We start from the raw sequence: 21433 nt of genomic DNA on the forward strand, positions 1-21433 counted from the left end.
ATAACCACTGGTCAGGTTTCTCTGTATCTGTGAGTCTGCTTCCTTTTTGTTATATTCACTAGTTTGGGGTATTTTTTAGATTTCACATATAAGTGATATCATATAGCATTTGCATTTTTCCGTATGTCTTGCCCTCCAAGTCCATCCATGTTAGTGCAAATGACAAAATATCACTCCTTTTTATGGCTGAGTAGTATTCCACTGTGTATATATATCACGTCTTCCTTACCCATTCCTCTGTTGTTGGACACTTAGGTTGTTTCCATATCATGGCAACTGTAAACAATGCTGCTATGAACACTGGGATGCATGTATCTTTTTGAATTAGTATTCTTGGGGTTTTTTTTTGGATATATACCCAGGACTGGGATTGTAATGTATACTTAATTCTTTTTTTTTTTTAACTGAAGTCTAGTTAATTTACAATGATTCAGGTATACTGCAAAGTGCACACTTGATTCTAAGTCCTCTTTTCCTGCCTAATTTCTTACGTCAATATTAGAGGAGTTTTAATGAAATGTCCTTGCTTGTGAACAATGGGAAAAGGCTCAGAGAAAGCTTCCTTCTCTCCCTATATGCCTGCATAAATGCCAATATATACAGGCAGGTTTGTGTTATTACTTATAAAAGCTTAGGAGAGCAAGCTGCTGCCAACCACTGCAACACCAAGGCAGAGGATGAAGCCGCCCCTCCCACCTCTCTCATTTAGCCATCTATTATTTTCACAGTACTGTCTCCACTTTAACAATGAATTCCAGGCCTGTGGTGCATCAAAGTACTCAGGGACATTTTTAAAATGTCACCTCCAAGTCCCCATGTCAGACCTGTAACATCAAGATCACCTCAAGTGTGGACCAGAAATGAATTTTGGAGAGCCACACTTCACAATTGATTTGAATGCAGAATCAGGGTTGGGAAGCCTGGACTTCTCTGTCATATAAGATCTTGTACAACACATGAGCTGAAAAGTTGTGGTGAACTGAAATTTTATAATTCAATCACGTTTTAAGTCAAAACATGTTAGATTTATGAACCAACATGATGATGAACAATTAAAAGTGACAACTTTTCCTAAAATTAGCCAGCCAACTAATCTGCATTTACTCCTGTAAAGTGAAGAATTCTTTGCATAAATTGTTACTTTTTCATAAATTTATATTTGAAGTTGATAGTTTTGGTGCCTTGTTATTTCATAACTGCTAACCTGAATGACTGGTTAGCATAAGGGAATATGGCTATTTCTGCTGCTAAGTCGCATCAGTCGTGTCCGATTCTGTGCGACTCCATAGACGGCAGCCCACCAGGCTCCCCCGCCCCTGGGATTCTCCAGGCAAGAAAACTGGAATGGGTTACCATTTCCTTCTCCAATGCATGAAAGTGAAAAGTGAAATTGAAGTCGCTCAGTCATGTCCGACTCCTAGTGACCCCATGGACTGCAGCCTACCGGGCTCCTCCATCCATGGGATTTGCCAGGCAAGAGTACTGGAGTGGGTTGCCACTGCCTTCTCCAATGACTATTTCAGTTACATCTAAAATATTGTTATAAAGATACAATAACAAAGCAATCATACAAAAAATACATCTAATTCAATATGATGAAAAAAAGCCTGGGAAACTGCCTATCATATTATACAATAAATATGTCTACCTCTGAAACTCAGAAATCACATGGCCAACTATGTCACCAAGCCAAACATGACAAGCAGCTATCTAATTATAGGGAAGGAAGGCATAGAAAGTAACATTATTGAGCACGATATGGTACAAACATTACATCAGATAATCCTCACATCCTTGAGAATTAGGTTTCATTATCTCCTTTTCACCTAAACAAAAACAGGAATGACACTCTTGAGTCACAAAGCTCACGGCCTTAAGGGTGAGATGCAAACTCAACTTGGACTGTTCCAAAGCACACCACAGAATTTAAATGATATTTTAAAACACGTGGGTATTTGTGATAGTATCTGGGTTTCTTATAACTCCTATGAGTTACAAAAGCTCATGGGTCTGTGAGTTGGATTAGCAGCACTGTGCGGAATCACTCACTAATTCGCTCATCTCCTTATGTATGGGCTTCCCTATTGGCTCAGTGGTACATAACCCGCCTGCCGATGCAGGAGACGCAGCTTCAGCCCCTGGGTCGGGAAGACCCCCTGGAGAAGGAAATGGCTACCTGCTCCAGTATGCTTGCCTGGAAAATTCTATGGACAGAGGAGTCTGGCAGGCTGCAGTCCCTGGGATCACAAAGAGTCAGACACAACTTAGCGACTAAACAACTCATCTATACATTCCACAAAGATCTATGACATTGAGTATCTGTCAGGACAAAAGAGTGCCCAGTACGAGGCTTGTGACAAATATGACATGCTTGAGAGAGACAGCTGTACAAAGTGGAGGACTGCTCACCGGTACAGAAACGTAACGACACAAGCAGCTGGACGGTGGCGTGGAGCAGTGAGCAGGGAGAGAGTCCCACATCCCTCTCAGGGCACACACACTGGATCTGCTGGGCCACGCTTACCTCCTTCCTCTCTTTCACCTGCATGTTTGGGATCACGGACAACACCTTTCAAAGAATCTGTCAAGAGCTACAGAGCTAGGTCAAGAAGAATGCACACACACTGAATTCATGAAGTTCACACACAATAACACCAGTAGAAAAACCACAATTTATTTATTTTTTTAAGGTCTGTGACATTGCTTTTATTTCTGCTGTTCAATTTCCCTTAATTCACATCTGATGACTTATTTTTTTTAACTTTTAATTTTGTATTGGAGCATAGCCGATTAACAATGTTGTGATAATTTCAGGTGGACAGCAAAGGACTCAGCCATACATATATCCATTCCCCCCAAACTCCCTTCCCAACCAGGCTGCCACATAACATTGAGTAGAGTTTCCTGTGCTACATAGTAGGCCCTTTGTCGGTGATCCATTTTAAATATAGCAAGTGTACATGTTGGTCCCAAATTCCCTAATTATCCCTTCCCCCCACCCTTACCCTCTGGTAACCATAAGTTCACTCTCTAGGTCTGTGAGTCTATTTATGTTTTGTTATAAGAACCCCCAATTTATACTAGAAAAGAGGGAAACATGCTGCAAAATACAATTTCCTGGAGGCAAATGAACTACATGTCTTGGAAAGAGGGAAATGGAAGTAACCAAACACTGCTGAACATTTCCTACGTGAAGGGCATTGAGGAACTCACATGAACTCATTTAGTCCTCCTAATAGCTTTATGAGGCTTATCTTCATTTATCAAATAAGGAAACTAAGGCACAGAGAATAACTTGCTAGAAACTTACATAACTAGTAAATGGCAAAAAAGCCCAGCTGGTCTGGCTCCAGAATCTATAGTCTTTGCCACTCAAAAAGGAAAAAAGTGCTCCCCTTTACATTTTTAAAATATATGTCAACCATTTAAAAACAATAAACCCAGTATAAGTTACACATTGGGAACACTCATTTCTAAAACAAAAAGTAGTAAGAAGAATGATATTGTTTTATAATTTTGCCAATTTCTTTAATGTTTGGCTTAACAGAAGACAGCTGTACTCTAACGTTTGCTTCTGCTGTCAATCTACCGCTACACATTTTTTAGGTAAAGAAGATGAAGAAAATCTGGTCTCATTCAAACACACAGTTGGAAAAAGTATTTTAATACCCTTCTCATATATTTGTGACTATTCTTTGAAACTATACCAAAACACAGCAAGTGATAATTCTTTAAAGGTAGTTGCAATGTGCATTATAAAACCATATCATAGACATTTCTCCAAATAAAACACAGAGATGGCCAAAAGGCACATGAAAAGATGCTCAACATCACTAATTATTAGAGAAAAGGAAATAAAACGACAATGAGGTATCACCTCACACCAATCAGAATGGCCATCATCAAAAAGTCTACAAATAATACACGTTAGAGGTGTGCAGAAAAGGAAACCCTCCTTATACTATTGGTGCGAAAGTAAACTGGTGAAGCCAATATGGAGACCAGTTTGGAGGTTCCTCAAAAAACTAAAAATAGAGCTATCATATGATCCAGCAATCCCACTACTGGGCATATATCCAGCTCCTGCTGCTGCTGCTTCTAAGTCGCTTTAGTCATGTCCGACTCTGTGCGACCCCATAGACAGCAGCCCACCAGGCTCCCCCGTCCCTGGGATTCTCCAGGCAAGAACACTGGAATGGGTTGCCATTTCCTTCTCCAATGCATGAAGGTGAAAAGTGAAAGTGAAGTTGCTCAGTCATGTACGACTCCTCGCGGACCCCATGGACTGCAGCCTACCAGGCTCCTCCATCCATGGGATTCTCCAGTCAAGAGTACTGGAGTGGGCTGCCATCGCCTTCTCCGGCATATATCCAGAGAAAACCATAATTCAAAAGATAGACTAGACCTACTCGAATGTTTACTGTAGAACTATTACAGTAGCCAAGACATGCAAGCAATCTAAATGTTCATCAACAGATGGATGGATAAAGAAGATGTGCACACACACACACACACAATGAAATGTTGTGTGTGTGTCAGTTGCTCAGTCGTGTCTGACTCTGCAACCCTATGGACTGTAGCCCACCAGGCTCCTCTGTCCATAGAATTCTCCAGGCAAGAATACCTGAGTGGGTTGCCATTTCCTTCTCCAGGGACAACGGAATGTTACTCAGCCATAAAAAAAGAATGAAATAATGTTATCTGCAGCAACATCATGGACCTAGAGACTGTCATACCAAGGTAAAGTAAATCAATAAGTCATCTTAAAAAATGATACAAATGAACTTACAAAAGATTGAACAGACTCACAGACTTAGAAACAAACTTATGGTTACCAAAGGGGAAAAGTGGAAGGGAGGGATAAATTAGGAATCTGGGGATAATATATACACATTACTAGATGTAAAATAGATAAATAACAAGGACCCACTGTATAGCAAAGGTAACTGTACTCAATATTTTACAACCTATATAAGAAAAGAATCTGAAAAAGAATAGATAATAGAACTGAATCACTTTGCTGTATACCTGAAAATAACACAACATTGCAAATCAACTACATTTCAATAAAAAATAAGCTTTTTAAAAAGCCATTTCAGGTGAATGTTTCCCAGATATTTCTCTATATTCTGTTATGTTATAATCTATCAGTCCACCTTTCACTTTGGAATTTTCTTTATCAATGCAGGATTTGCTAACATCATCCGTTGGTCATAGAAAAATAATGGTTCATTGACCTATGCAAAATCTTCCATACATGGAAATATTTCAAGTAAGCAATATCAAGAAAATCACATTTGTTAATTCACCACAGATCACAATCATCAGAAAACTCTTTCACATATTGGGTAGCTGTCAAGCTCACAGTTGGCAAATGCAAGTTTTTCAAAATTCTAATTTTCACTTGAAAGCTTGAGTTTTACCATCAGTCGCAAATACTGTCCATTGATTTTCTTGACGTCTCCCTTTATTCACTTCTGAGAAAACAGCAGCTATCAAATACCTAACTCAGAATAACCATTGTCTGTCCATTGTTCTTTCAACTAAACCTGAGACAAGCTGCTAGTTAAACTCAGGACTCAAGTGCTTGTCACACAAGGACTCTTCTTCCCTTTGCAACAGAAGTACTTTATGTGTACTTCCCACTTGGTCACACACGACACTGAAAAGATGTACTTGAGCCTGGAGATTTAATAGAATTGATCATTTGTACCACTTCAACAAGAACATTCTTAAGTGAAATGGGCTTTCTATACCATGTTGGTTAGAAGCGGCCTGATTTCAACTGCCTTGATTCATATCGATCTGCCTGTAGTTTTACCCACTGTTGCTTCTGTACCATCAGTACAAACATCAATACAGTGGAAAAGACACACATCTTAGTAGTCTTAATATTATTATGTAGATAGTTATTAGGTCTCAGAAACCCCCCGGTGTTCCACATGACACCACTTTGAGAACAACTACTCTGTTCTATAACCTCTTCCAGGAAAAGATGTGAAACTTAAGGATAACTTTAAGATGAAAATGGCTGCAAGCCAGTCATACCTGAAAATGAGTCACCTCCCTGCCCAGGCAAAGAAAGATATGCCCACAGCCCTCAGAAGCTGGTGAAACTTACAGAGAAGACACACACAGCCCCTTTGATGCAAAGCCCTGCTTGAACTCTATCAGATGAACGAATCCTGCTGATTGAAGGCAATGCATCTGAAGAGAGAGAGCAGCCTCTCTAGAAAACACCTGCACAGGAATGCATTTTCTTGCCCTTGTTATAAAAAGGAACACAAATCAACAGTGATGTGATTGGCAAAAAGGCTCCGTGAGATTACTTTTAAGAGGTGGGAAGAAAAGAAATTGTAATAACTAGCCCAGCAGGAAGTCAGGCAACACTTGGACAAAGGGAAGGATGTAAGAAATGATGACTGAAAGGAAGAGAATGATGCTCTCAAGCCAGAAGACGAGAGTATTAGAAAGGTTTAAAGAATAAAAATGACAGAGGAGAAAATATCCATTAAATGGAAAGGAAGGATGTGCCATGCTTTTCATTTTATTTTGGCAAATCTCCTTAAACAATGTACGTTGATTCTTAAACAATGTAAAAATCCAGGCTCTGCCATATATTAAACTACCTGAACTAGAGCAAACGAGTTAACTTCTTGTTGGCCATTACATTGGTATTAATAATTGGGGATAATAGGACCTACTACACAGGGCTGTTATAAAGCTTAACTGAGACAACAGCAAGGGCTACAAGCAGTTGTTCCAGCACAAAGTATATGTTCAATACATTTTGGCTTCTTTTACGAGAATGGGGAAATGGAACAAGAATCATGGCTATTGGATGGAGATTATCATACTAAGTGAAGTTGGAAAGAGAAAGACAAGTATCATATGATATCATTTACATGTGGAATCTAAAATATGACAGAAATGAACTTATCTCAACTTAAATGAACTTCTCTATGTCAGACGTAGAGAACAGACTTGTAGTTGCCAAGGAGACTGGTTGGAGGGATGCATTGGGAGTTTGGAATTAGTGGATGCAGACTAACATAAAAGAGCAGTTTCTACCTTGTTTGCTGGGACACTCACAGCTGGAGCTCTAAGCCACCATGTAAGAATTCTGACTAGCTTGATGCTGAGAGGAAGGGCCACTTGCAGGAGCTCCAGTCTGCACACCTAGCCTTGAAGTGCACCCCAGCCCTGGGGCCAGGTTAATGAATGAAGGAGTCTCCAGATGACCCAATCCCAAATCATCCAGTCACCTCCGGCCTCTTCTCAGCACAGAGGACAGAAACAAGCCGTCTCTACTAGGCCCTGCCACAGTCCAGACCCACGGCACTGACTGTGCACCTTACTTCTATTATTATTACTTTATACAGCTGAAATAATTATACAGCTCACCATACTGCAGAATCATGGGGAGTCCTGAGCTTGTTTTCCTGAAACTAGACAGTCCCATTTGGAGGCGATGGGAGACAGTGGCAGCCACTCCCCAAGGCCAGCCTCACCAACACAGATCATCAGACATTAGATTCTCTGAAGGAACCGGCAACCTACATCCCTCACATGCGCAGTTCACAGTAGGGTTCGAGCGCCTCTGAGAATCTAATGCCACAGCTGATTGACAGGAGGAGGAGCTCAGGAGGTAATGCAAACGATGGAGAGCGGCTGTAAATACAGACGAAGCTTTGCTGGCTCACCCGCTGCTCACCCAGTTCCTAACAGGCCACGGACCACTACAGGCCCATGGCCTGGGGGTTGGGGACCCCTCGCCTTTAACAAACCTCCAGCTTCTTACCCTCACAATCCCCACTGTCTTCAGGGTTTCGGGTAAATGGTACTGGGCTGCTGGTTACAGTACTTTCCCAGGTGCCTTCATTTAAGCCTACTGTGATTTCAGAAGGCATTTTCTTTTCCTCTTCTAGTCAAAGGAACATTAGACCACTTCTTTTTTCAGAAACTAGAGTGGACTTAGGTGTGTTCTGCAGGGAGTTTAACACACAAACAGATGTCTACTGCATCCACAAGGTTCCGTAATTCTGAAAAAGAACACTTCCTAGTCTCTGTTTCTACCCTTTCCTCCTTCTTGACCCGTCCCTCAAAAAAGACCCCAGAGAGGCCCTCTTGTCTGCCCTCGCATCTTTTTCTTTGACAATTAATGGCTCATCCTTCAACGTATAAGGAGATCTTGCAAATCAACATGCAAAAGTTTCACATAAATAGAAAGTTCTCAGGAAAACAGATACAAATAGTTTATAAATGTATAAAAGGATGCTAAATGCCACTCATAATAAATAAATAAAAATTTAAAATATAACAGTTTTTTTCTTTATCAGGTGGTAAAATTTGAACAAAACTGACTTGAGGAGAATTTATGGAAAAAAACAGAACCTCTGGAAGGTAACTTGGCTATATCCATTAACATTCAAAATGTACTCATATGTGGTTACCGTTCTAGAAATTTATATTAGATATATATTAGCACATTTGCAAAGAGATAAGCACAAAGCTAGTAAAGTACTGCCTGCAATATCAAGCACTGAAAACAAACCTACGATCCTAAAATAAGGGTTGATTATAAATTAAGAGTTCGTATGAATGAATAAATTGCCCTCACATCTTTCAACCAAATTTTCCCCCATCACCAGGATGAACAACTTGGTGGCCATGATACTAGGAGCCCATCCCTCAGGAAACAAGAGAATATGACATTCCCTCCTTTCCCCAGACTGCCCAGACAGAAAGACTGACTCACGAGAAACCTGGTTCTCAGAGCCCTTCAGAGCACGGCTCCTGTGAGGAAGGGCCAGGCGGGCCCACACCTGCTCCGGGGCCCCACGCCTGGGCCTCCCCTCCCAGAGCAGCCCTTACAGCTGAGCAGTGGCCGCTGGCAGGGACATGCCAGCAGCACGCAGGGAGGCGCAGGGCCACGGGGCGTGTGTGGGCCCCACCTCACACTGAGGAGGCAGAGCAGGCATGAAGACAGGACACCTGCCATCCTTGTCTGGCTCTGCCTGTTCTGAGAGGGGTGGTGGGGAGGACAGGGCTCATCGGAAGAGGTGTGAGACAGCAGAGAGGGGAGCGCCTATCGCGTGGCTCCCACACGAGCCCAGGTCACAGGAGTCCAGCCAGCGGGTCGGTGGGGACACGTGAAGGAAGGGGATGGGTCCAGGAGACTTCCTGGGGCCCACCTGGTGACTGAGCGGGTGCAGGTGAGGAAGGAGAAGCGCTCGACAGTCTGCGGAACACCTTCAAAGGCAGCAACAGCGAGAATGACGCAGTGGGGAATGGCATCCAAGCAAGTCCAAACCGGCGCCCTGAACCAGATGAGCGAGCCCCCCGCCCGCCACCCGCTGGCACAGGCTGGTGCGAAGAAGCAGCTGACCCGAGGTGGAGGAGCTGACGGCCGGGCCTCCCTAGGAGAGGGGCATCTCAGGGCTAAAGCCCTCCCCAGGAGAGGGGCATCTCAGGGCTAAATTCCGCCCCAGGAGAGGGGCATCTCAGGGCTAAATCCCGCCCCAAGAGAGGGGCTTCTCAGGGCTAAATCCCTCCCCAGGAGAGGGACATCTTGGGGCTAAATCCCTCCCCAGGAAAGGGGCATCTCGGGGCTAAATCCCTCCCCAGGAGAGGGGCATCTCGGGGCTAAATCCCTCCCCAGGAGAGGGGCATCTCGGGGCTAAATCCCTCTCCAGGAGAGGGGCATCTTGGGGCTAAATCCCTCCCCAGGAGAGGGGCATCTTGGGGCTAAATCCCTCCCCAGGAGAGGGGCTTCTCAGGGCTAAATCCCTCCCCAGGAGAGGGACATCTTGGGGCTAAATCCCTCCCCAGGAAAGGGGCATCTCGGGGCTAAATCCCTCCCCAGGAGAGGGGCATCTCGGGGCTAAATCCCTCCCCAGGAGAGGGGCATCTTGGGGCTAAATCCCTCTCCAGGAGAGGGGCATCTCAGGGCTAAACCCACCCTGACACTTCCATTTGTTTCTCTCAAGGACCAGATTCCTGAAAGAACCCCACAAACAAATCTAGGAATACCCCCGAGAAACAGTAGACCCCACTCCCTTGACAGCAGCCTGCTAAGTTGGTAAGCTCCACTCCCAGATGCCTCACTGACCTACCTTCCAAGTAAAGAGTCTCAGAAACGCCAAGTGGCAAAGTGAGGTTCAAGCTGACAGTGGAGTATCCCCCGTGGTATTTTCTCCCCATCAGTCCACACCAGACCTCCAAGGAGGAGTGGTACATTTCACTCAGAAACATGTCCTGGTCCCACAATAAGAAGCCCAGTGATGCTACCTTCAGACAAACAGGGTTAGTATCTTTTTAGAATAGCACTGGCCAGTGGAACTTGCTGTGATGATTGGAAATGGTTCTTAGGCACCTGAATCGTGGCTAAACTAAACTGAAGGTTTAATTTCATTTAATGCTCATTAATTTTAGATGGCCACATGTGGCTAGTGGTTACTGTGGACGGAGGAGATCTAGAACTTAAAAAAAAAAAAAAAACACAGGGGCCAGGTTAAGCTGCCAGGAAAAAAAAAAAAATCATGGAATTCTATTTCTCTACTGTGAGGAAGTGAACTTCCTTAACAGTGCAGCATCCGCTCCAGCTTTTTTCCAGCTCTGAACTCTTCTCTGGTCATGACAATTATATATCAATGTGCCTCCAACACATCACAACTCGGAAGGCCCTTAGAGACCCGAGCCCAAACGGTCCACTGTAGGAAGCCACTCTACAATGTCCCTGCTGTCTTTACCAGGTGCCCTCAGCAGCAGTGAGACTCAGCATCAGTCCACCCCCAAAATCCTAGGATACTCTTTCAAAGGGAAATCAAGGACGCTCAAAATAATAAAAAATAAATTTTGCACCATGCTTTACCTCTTATGTGGCCCTTTCACATGCATTATCTCAGGTAAGCCTCACCTAACATCAGGATATAAGCATTAGTAACACATTTATTTTACATAAGTGAATTGGCCAAGGCAATGTCGCCGGCACTTGGTCACCACGTACCCTAACCTCACATGTCTTCCAAGGAGTGAGAGGTCAAAAGACAATGGAAAAGTTGTGGTGGTGAAGGGGGAAGGCGTGGAGGAGGGATTAGAGGATGCAATCAGGCACATCAGCCAGGAGCCACAGAAATCAAACTGATGTTAATCTCAACTATTAAACAGGAACAGACTCAGTTCCAAAGAGTAAAGCACCAGTCTAGGCTAATTTATGGGGTTGGGGGGAGGCTGGCCCTAAAATAGTGCTTCTTAAAATGTGGTCCCCGAACCAGAACCAGCAGCAACAGTGGCCCCTGGAAACCTGTCTGAAGTGCAAATTCTGAGGCCCTCTCCAAGCCCTGGTGAAATAGAAACAGCCAGTGGGGCCCAGCAGTCTGGCTTAAAACAAGCCCTCCTGATGATTCCCAGGTCCACCCACGTTTGAGAACCACCGCGCCACAATTCTACATCTGAAGCCCAGGCCATTTCCTCTGGGAAATAAACAACCTGGTCATCAAGGGAAAGCAAAGGGAGCTGCCGGGAGTGAAGTTTGAGACACGTCCTGGTGACATCAGCCCTGATGTACTGTACTTCGGGTAATAAAGGACTCAGTCCAGTCGGTAAAAGAATCTGCCTGCAATGCAGGAGACCTAGGTTTGAGCTCTAGGTCAGGAAAATCCCCTGGAGAAGGAAATGGCAACCCATTCCGGTATTCTTGCCTGGAGAATCCCATGGACAGAGGAGCCTGGCAGGCTTCAGTCCATGGGGTCGCAAAAGTCAGACACGACTTAGTGTCTTAGTGACACCACCACCGAGCTCTGAACTAGCTTGGGACCGCACACACCTCCTGTGGTCAGGGCACAGAGGAAATTGTTCTTTACTCAGAAAATCTTGGTTTAGGAGTTTTCCTGTTGGCCCAGTGGATAAGAATCTGGACGCAAGTTCCATCCCTGGTCTAGGAGCTAACTACATGCTGCGGGACAACTAAGCCTGTGTGCTCGGCCACGAGTGCAGCCAAAAAAAATTTTTTACATAAATTCTAAAAAAGAAATTTGTTTAGAAGTAGAGGAAAGGTACAGAGAAGGCGACGGTACCCCACTCCAGTAGTCTTGCCTGGAAAATCCCATGGCCGGAGGATCCTGGAAGACTGCAGTCCATGGGGTCGCTGAGGGTTGGACACGACTGAGAGACTTCACTTTCACTTTTCACTTTCATGCATTGGAGAAGGGAATGGCAACCCACTCCAGTATTCTTGCCTGGAGAATCCCAGGGACGGGGGAGCCTGGTGGGCTGCCGTCTATGGGGTCGCACAGAGTCAGACACGACTGAAGCGACTTAGCAGCAGCAGCAGCAGGGGAAGGTATATTCTATAGGGAATACTAGATTGTGAACAGAGTATCCTAGCTTCTAATCTCAATAAATATTTGCAAACAGCAAGGTCTTACTGTATAGCCCAGGGAACTATATTCAATATCTTGTAATAAGGCATCATGGAAAAAATATGAAAAAGAATATATATATATACATAAATCACTTTGCTGTACAGCATAAATTAACACAATATTGTAAATCAACTATACTTAAATAATTTTTAGAATAAATAGTATTTAGTACACAACTGTGTTCCCAAGTGTGAAAAGACAAATTTCTATGGCTTTTTTTAAGCTTTGATGATTAAGAGCTGGTATTCCAGTTTCTCAGAGAAAGAAATGAGAATATACAAAACAAATCATTTATCTCCTGCTATTTTAAAATAATAATAGGCGTTTATTGACTGTGCCCAGCACTGTGCTAAGTACTATATATGCATCATTTTATTTCACCTGCACCCTTCTCCCCCAGGTGAGCACTATGACTGTCTCCACTGTCTCTGTGAGGCTGCACAGGTCACATTCGCTGAGCTCACACAGCAGGGAGGTGGCAAGGCCAAGAAGCAAACCAGATCTATCCGACCTAAACAATCCAAAATACTACTGCTTTTTTCATTTTGACACATATTCTAACTGTAAATCTATTCAATCTTACTCATACTTTTTATGCTATTCAGTTTTAAGTACTTCCTTTTAAAGGCTAGTATGCCACGTGCTGTTCAAAAGAGTCCTCAACCACTCGGTTTACTCAGAGTCTTTCAGCCCGTGCTCAAGAACCTGGGTAACTTACACGGAAGAATTCATGCCAGTAAAATACTCAAAACCTAAATCGAAGTAAGAACCCACTGCCTTCTCACCATGCTCGGGCAACACGCCCAGGGAAGCCCTTCCTGATCAGAGGGGAACTCCCTGAGGCTTCTCTTCTCTCGGTTCCCACATACTTCTCCCTTGCTCTTCTCTATTCTGACGGTAACACCTGGGAATGTCTGCACACCACTGCGCCAATAGTGAGCTTGGGAGAGTGGGAACTATATCTGATTCACCAGTGGGCTTCCAGAGCACTAAAATACACAATCGATACCTAAGAGATGGTTGATAACATGGATAGCAAGACATACACATTATTAAGAGGGTATAAGGGAACTGCAATTTGAAGACGTAAAACTATGAGACTTTTAAAAAACAGAAAATCTTTGGGAAATTAACTTGGGCAAAATGTTCTTAGATGTGACACCAAAAGCACAGTTCATAAAAGCAAAAAAAAAAAAAAATCAATAAACTGGATATTAGCAAAATTTTTAAAAATTTTGTCCTCTAAATGATCCTGTTAAAAGTTCAAAAAGACAGGCTACATGTTGGAAAAAAATATATACACAAGCCACAAATCTGACAAAGGACTCATATCTGGACTATATGAAGAATTCTCAAAGCTCAATAGCAAAAAAAATAAAATAAAATACACTTAGAACATGGGCAAGACAGGAGCAGACATTTCACCATCAGCCATTAGAGAATGCAAATCAAAACCATGATGAGACTAGAACATTTACTGGGAGACTAAAATAATAAACAAATGGTGATGTGGACGCAGAAAAACTGCACCTCTCACATGGCTGGTGGGAATGTGGAAGAGTATAGCCATGCTGGGAAAGTTTGATGATTTCTTTAAAAAAGAAAAAACTAAACACATGCTTACCACCCAAAACCCAGCAATCGCAATCCAAGGCATTTGTCTTAGAGAAATGAAAACTCTGTCCTCATCAAAACCTGTACATGAATGTTCACAGCAACCTCAACTGTAAGAGCCAAAAACTGAAAACAAGCTGGGTGTCTTTTAGTGGGTAAATGCTTAAACAAACTGGTATATCAACACCATAGAATATTACTCAGCAATAAAAAGGAATGAACCAGTGATGATGCAACGGTTTGGGTGGATCTCAAGGGTGTTATGCTGAGTGAAAATGCTAATCTCAAAAGACCACATACCGCATAAAGCTATGTATGTAATATTCTCAAAATTACAGATGGCAAAGAGCCACCCAAAAAACCACACAAGTTACCAGGTTTAAGAGATGGGGCGGGGCTAAGGGAGGCGTGACTACAAAGGCGTGGCGCAAAGAGCTGGGAGGTGATAGAACAGCTCTGTATCTTGACTGCGGAAGTAGCTACAGGAATCCACACAGACGAAGGATACTACACTGCGCTCCGCCCAAATGTCCGCATGTAAAACTGGTGAAGTCTGAATATGGTTTGGATTGTACCAACGTTTATTTACTGGTTCTGCTGCTATGCTCTGGTTACGTGCTGCTGCTAAGTCGCTTCAGTCGTGTCCGACTCTGTGTGACCCGATAGACGGCAGCCTACCAGGCTCCCCCGTCCCTGGGATACGTGAGATGTTACCAATGGGGGAGACTGAAGTGAAGTGAACACGGGACCTCTCTTCGATTTTTCAACTTCCCATAAAGCTACAATCATTTCAAAACTAAAAGTTAAACAACGGAATTACAGGCATTTCACTTAAAACAAACAAAAAAAGAAGTGTACATAACTGCACGACTGGCCAGTGAAGTCCCAATTACAGATTTAAACACACAAAGTAGGCCCACTGGCTTGATTTTTTTTTTTTTTAAGTTAAACCCAGTTCTCCAGAGGCATAAAGGGGATACATTTCCTAATATGTTGGAGCTACTGCCTCATCCCCCAATAAAGGGAGGAAAGATGCCTGATGTGTGAGCCACTTTGGGAATCCAGGAGTCTGGTCCTAACAGCCTGGCATGAACAGACCCTAAAGTTTCACAAGGATGGAGGCCAAGGGCCCACAAGTCAGAGGAGAACTGAAAGTGGTGCCAACACACAAGCCCAGGCGAGGCTCTCTTTCAGAAAATGCCCTGTGTGGATCTACCCACGATGGCCAAGATTTAAATTCTGCCTTCCTTCCGAGACAAAACAAACCAACAAAATAAATTAAAAAAAAAAAATTGTTAAGCAAACAAATAAAAACCTCAACAACCCCAGACTATTTCCAACAAACCTTATAATTAAATATGTCCTCTTCCATGACCTCCAAGCTACCCCTTGCTTTTCAAGTATTCCACTGCCCAGTGAATTCTGGGACATAAGAACCTACCAAAATTAATGAAAAACTAGGAGGAGAAAAATTATTCAAAACACTAGAGAATTTACTGATCTAAGTTTCTACATCCATTTAAAATGCAGACAGATACTTGGAAGTGGTGAAGGGTTGTGAGGGGGGTGCAGTTCCTGCCAGGAGAATGTTACTTTGTGAGAATTTTGCTTATCAGGACTATTAACAGGTCTTACAAAGTTACTTCCTTTTTCATTTACTGGCCTGGAAAATCAGATTTTTACAATTTTCACTAGCAATCCCCTCCTTTCCTAAGTCATTCATTATTTTTTTTTCTTTGAAAAGCTTTATGTCACACAATACTTCATCATTTTCAAAGCATTTTCACAGATTATTAAGAAACACAGCACTGGTACCCATGGGCTGTACTTTTCCACAAAACTCTCACCAACCAGACTGCCATCTAATTTCAATTAGTTCAGCCATGTTTCCCCCAGGCACTGGGTCCACACTACTCCACAGGGGTAGACATCGAAAAAAAAAAAAAAAGCAGAGTTCTCTACACAGAAGCCTTCCAGACAAACCAGTCAAGGGCAGACACTCTCAAGTCTAATCAGCAGAGTACCTTCCCATAAAATCACTCACATTTCTGCATTCCTGTGCTTTTCTTAAGGACAGCAATTTAAAATTTCATTTAAACCCAAAGTCCTCCATTAGCTTCCATGAAAAGATGTATTTTTAAGTGCTTTGATCTCCACATGTCCTTCTGTACATTAGTATTCTTCACCCTCCACCATCTGCACCGAAGCAAAACACCAAGACTTGTGCACATTTTAAAAAGAAGGGAGAGGGAAGTGGATTTAAGAGCACCTTCTCAGGACTTCCCTGGTGCTAGAGTGGCTAAGACTCTGATCTCAAAACCTGGGACCTGCGTTACGTCCCTGGTCAGGGAACTATATCCCAGGGCCACAATTAAGACTGCCTCCCCACCTAAGTCAAAATATAATTTTTTTTTTTTAAAGAGTGCCTTCTCTCATCCTATCCTACTTATAGAGTTCACAAGGATTTCTTCATTTATCTTGAAAAAATGTACCTCACCAAAGCAAGTATATCCATCCAAAAACTAAGCATCCACCCACACCCCACCAGGGAGTAGAGGCAGGCGGCTCTAAAGCCTTCTCCTCTATGCCCTACTCCTTTTTATTCTGATCAAATCAGTGGTTTCCAATCCTCTGCTCCCCTGCAGAACAGCTCAAAATGTGTGAAGTACTGTGACCACATTGCTTCCATAAAAAGCGTTATAATAGATGCACTATGATGATCTGAGCCCGGTCCTGGGAGATAAACGTCACACTGGTCTAGATGCTTCAAGAACTTGCAATCTAGAGAGACCCCACCCCCTACCATGTTAGATGTCCAAGGAGAGCTGTGGGGTCCAGGAGAGGTGGGCAGTCAGGGGAAATCTTCAGTCAGCCTGGCAGGGACACACTGGCCAGTTTTGGAAGCAGAGAGAGGAATGACTGTTCAACATTTCAAGTCCAGGCTTTTCACTTCCCGAAAAGGAAGGACATTTTTTGGAATAGGAGCTATGAATAAGCCCTCTATTCTGGTTGTATTTGCTTATAGCAAGTACCCTTATTGTTTGGGGTGGTCCAAAGCATCTTTGGGGATCATAAAGGGTGACTGGCTCCCTACCTCCAGTGCCTGTTGTGTGTGTGTGTTTAGTTGTCGAGTCAGTGACTCCTTCCGACCGTGTGGACTGTAGCCCCCCAAGCTCCTCTGCCCATGAGGTTTTTCAGGCCAGAACACTAGAGTGGGTTGCCATTTCCTTCTCCAGCGGATCTTCCCAACCCAGGGATGGAACAAAAACTCGATCCTCCTAACACGCCTCGGAAGAAGGAAGCCGGCAACCATGTCCACACTCCAACAGGACAGGGCAAAGGAATTGAGGAGGGACCGAGAGCAAAAAGTGTTCTGTCCCAACCGCCAAGTCTCCGAGGCCGGCCCATCATCAGGACCACGTCTACTGAAGCCCCAGTCCAGGTGATCCACACACCAGCCGGGCATTTTCCAAAGCACGTGCCACCTGGGGACAGTAAACCAACACCGAAATCAAAGATGCAAAAACCCTTGGAACAAAAATGTAAAGTCTTTACAGCCATCAATCAAGATACTAGAGGGCAGGGCGTGGCGAGGAGCGGGAGCTGCGGGCCGCCAGCCGGGTTCTCAGCCGGAGCTCCTAAGGGGGAAACCTGGAAAGGTCGCCACGGCGGGGGTCCTGGAGATGGGTGTGTGCCAGCAGCTCGTCGGTTCGGCCGCCCGGCCCTCCAGCTCGGCTGCCCACGGGGCACGTCCGGCCCCTGGCCCAGCCCGGGGGCCCGGCTCTGCCCAGCTGTCATCAACCGAAGTGCCAATCTCCCTCCTGCCACGGAAGTCCCATTCCAAGAAAGGCCAGTGCCACTTGGAAAGTTTAATGTTTCCCCCACCCCGAAAACAGATGCTTTTGAAGCATCAGTAACAGCAAGGGAGAGAAAGGGATCTAACTCCCCAGTTTCGGCCAAAGAAACTTGTCCGCAGAGAACAAAGAAGCAGCAATCGGAGAAGGCGATCCGAGGCTGGGGCGTCCCTTCGCCGCCCCCACCCTCCAGGGCCGAGAGTTTGGGGCCGTAGGAAGGTCCCCGCGTGTCGGGCGGGCGGGCGTGAGCGCCTTTGTCTCGCGCGCCGGGAAGCGGCCGCCGGCCACCGCTTCCCTCCGCCGCCGGGGACCCGCGCGCGGGCGGGTGGTGCGGAGCGCGGCCATATGGCAGCGCCCCTCCGTTAAAGGCCCGCCCCACGGCTGGGGCGCTTCTGCACCCCGGGTCCCGGGCCGCGACGGCCAAACGACTCCCAGTCTGGGGCCTGCAGAGTGGCGCGGAAACGTAGTTTTAATTTTTTTTTTTTTAAGTAATCTAGGTAAGGGGGATCAAGATTCCGGTGGCGGGCACTCTCGGTCCCCGGGGCCGAAAAAAAGGCTGCCCAAGTCGCTCCGAAGCCCGGCCGACCTCAGCCCGGAGCCCCCCGGGAAAGGAGCTCTCCCCACCGCTCCCCCGGCCCGGAGTGGTTGGGGGCGGAGAACATCGATCGGCTGGGTCCTCGGCGCTGGAGACTCGGGGGCGCCCCTCCCTGCACCCCGAGCGGGGACTGGTTACCTCTCACCGCAGACTCACAAGTTCCCCGGCGCAACTTTGCCCTCCGCATGAGGCGATCATGGCCAGCTCAGCTCCGCGGCTGGGGACGGCGGCCGCCGGGCAGCGCGCTGGGCACGGCGTGGGGGCAGCCTGCGGAAGCGGCGCCCGGCGATCGCCCCCATTCACAAGGGAAGCGGAGACCAGCCCGGGGCTTCCCCTCCAGCCCCAAATCCCAGCGCCGCCTCTGGGTCCTAGAGCGCCCTGGCGCCCGCGCCGCCGCCCGGGGAGGGTGGTCCGGGCTGGTCCGCGTAACCCTACACTCCACCCCCGCCGGGCGCCCGGCCGCTGGGCCCTAGAGCCCGCCCTCACCCGCTAGCCGCCCCTCCCCAGGCCCCAGAGACCGCCTGCTGCCACCTCCCTGGGCTCCAGCTCGAGTGTCCGCCCCGGAATGAGGAGGGCAACGGCCTCTCTCGGTTCGGTCTCCTTCCTGCGACTTTCTCTTCCTCCCCACCAGACCAACTCCGGCCGAAGTCGTTTTCCCGATCTGCCCTCAAAGTCCAGATGAGGTCTCTGTAGGAGTCTTTTTTTTTCTTCTTAAGAAGCATTTTCAGATGAAAAGTGGCCAGAGTTTTCTCTCTGCATTGCCCTGGTCTCCAGGGCTTCTACCACGCACTGGGATTGGGCGACCAGCCGCTGCGATGGTCTCCGTTGACAAGCATAAGGGCCAAAACAGATTCTACAACCCGAGAGCCTACAACTGGTGGTCATAACCCCTCTAGGAGTGGAGGCAAAGAAAGGAACTCTGGGAAAAGGCTGCTGATTCTGCCTCACGTCTTAAATCAGGCTATATCGAATATAACATCCTCAATCGCTCCTGCATATCCAATTAATGCATCTCTGGAGCCTTGATCTGGGGGCCTGAAACTCACCCACATCTTGTAACATTTCTCCCTAGTTCCCAGGAGCTGGCTCTGCTGCTCAGCGGAGGAGAGTCAGGGCATTCCAAATCTCTCACCTTGTGCTCCTCTCTAGACCAGGGTTCTTTCAGGGATTCCTGCCTGGACTGAGGCAATGAGCTAAGCAATCCACCAGCAGTTTTACCCCTCCACTCAATCCTAGTGGGTGGTGTGCCCTTCTGATTCCAGTCTGTTCTCCTCATACATCCCTAATGGTTCAGGAACCTCTGCTCTCAAGATTTGTTGTTGTTCAGTCACGAAATCCTGTCTGACACTTTGTGACCCCCATGGATTGCAGCATGCCAGGCTTCCCTGTCCATCACCAACTTCTGGAGCTTGCTCAAACTCATGTCCATCGAGTCAGTGATGCCAACCAATCATCTCATCCTCTGTTGTCCCCTTCTCCCGCCTTCCATCTTTCCCAGCATCAGGGTCTTTTCCAGTGAGTCAGTTCTTCGCGTCAGGTAGCCAGAGTACTGGAGATTCAGCTTCAGCATCAGTCCTTCCAATGAATATTCAAGACTGATTTCCTTTAGGATTGCAGTCCAAGGGACTCTCAAGAGTCTTTTCCAACACCACAGTTCAAAAGCATCAAGGTGCAATAATATATAACAATTATTTACCAAATACCTATCACATTTAGAGTTTGATACCCTAGTACTTGATAACACACAAAAGAAACAAAAGCAGCAGCAGCTAACCAGCCCTTCAGGGATTTATTTATTTAAAATAACAAAATATGCCACCACAGAGCAGGAAAGCACTGAAGATACTCGGAAAAACTGAGAGGACCGAGTACACGCAGGAGAAAGGAGAGCCTTGAAGGGTTCTGGAGCTCAGAGCCACTGGCATTGTAGGGATTTAGCTTCGCCTGGGGCTTCTTCAAATCAAGCTTCTTGGTGGTTCAGATGATAAAGAATCTGCCTGCAGTGCAAGAGACTGGGTTCGATCCCTGGGTCAAGAAGATCCTCTGGAGAAGGGACTGGCAACCCACTCCAGTATCCTTGGCCTGGAGAATCCCATGGACAGAGGAGCCTGGTGGGCTGCAGTCCATGGGGTCACAAAGAGTCAGTCATGACTGAGTGACTAACGTAGGCTGAGGGAGAATGATGTATAGAAAAAGGAGGGAAAGTAGGAAGGAAACTAAAATGTATTAATTGCCCATGATTCAATATCACTATATCCCGAGAGACAGCAGAATTTAATAGTTTAAAAGTATCCACTGGAATGAAACCTAAATGGATTGGCGAGTCACAGTTCCACCACTCTATCTGTGGACACTTGGGCAAGTCACCTAACTTTGCTAAAACCTCAGTTTCTTCTTTTGCAAGATGAGGGAAATAGCATCAAACCTCACGAGGTGGTTGTAGGGACTGAATAAATTAGTAAATATAAAATAGCACAATGCACATAAGTGCTCAACACACATTTGCTATTATTTCAAGCAACACTCCAATAGCCCTGGTGATAGGAAGCCCATCGGGGAAATAGCTGCAGAAAACAATGACACATGAGGTTGGGCAAAGGAGATAGAAAGGAAGAGAGATACCAAATCTTTGAAGATACCAAATACAGGGAAGATAACCAAATCTTTGAAGCAACATTTTATTCTTTTCATTGACTGGACAGCTATCCTGGGAGAAAGAACAAAGTAATCAAGTTAACTCGGATTTTGTGGCTGGATCATAGAAAGAATGGATCATTCTTGGAAGACTTATAAACCAATTAATCCAATGGATGGACCAAGGATGGAAGAAGAAGAAGAACTGAGAGGAAAACTGGTTTGAGAGAGATGTTGAAGGGCTTTCTGTAGAGGAAATAAGGCACAAGGGCCTTAGCTGAGAAGTCAAGAACAGAATTATAGAGAAAAAG

The 21433-nt window shown here is 45.5% G+C and overlaps 1 protein-coding gene across 20 annotated transcripts in view; it reads right to left on the minus strand.

The window, feature by feature from the left end:
* AMOTL1 (angiomotin like 1) overlaps nucleotides 1-21433 on the minus strand; it is a 199060-nt gene that overhangs the window by 104178 nt on the left and 73449 nt on the right. The window contains exon 1 of one of the 20 annotated variants that reach the window (XM_086338991.1): nucleotides 18627-18958. The exons of 13 other annotated variants lie outside the window; for them this stretch is intronic. In XM_086338991.1, coding sequence (XP_086195117.1) covers nucleotides 18627-18675 — 49 coding nt within the window. In that variant the 5' untranslated portion in view covers nucleotides 18676-18958. Of the gene's footprint in view, nucleotides 1-18626; nucleotides 18959-21433 lie in introns of those variants that run through there. 6 more of the 20 variants (XM_086338995.1, XM_086338992.1, XM_086338990.1 and 3 more) reach the window with 6 other exon arrangements.

This window comes from Bos grunniens, chromosome 15 (assembly GCF_055505025.1).
Source record: "Bos grunniens cultivar Pamir isolate PY7600 chromosome 15, Bosgru_T2T1.0, whole genome shotgun sequence".
NCBI lineage: Eukaryota > Metazoa > Chordata > Mammalia > Artiodactyla > Bovidae > Bos > Bos grunniens.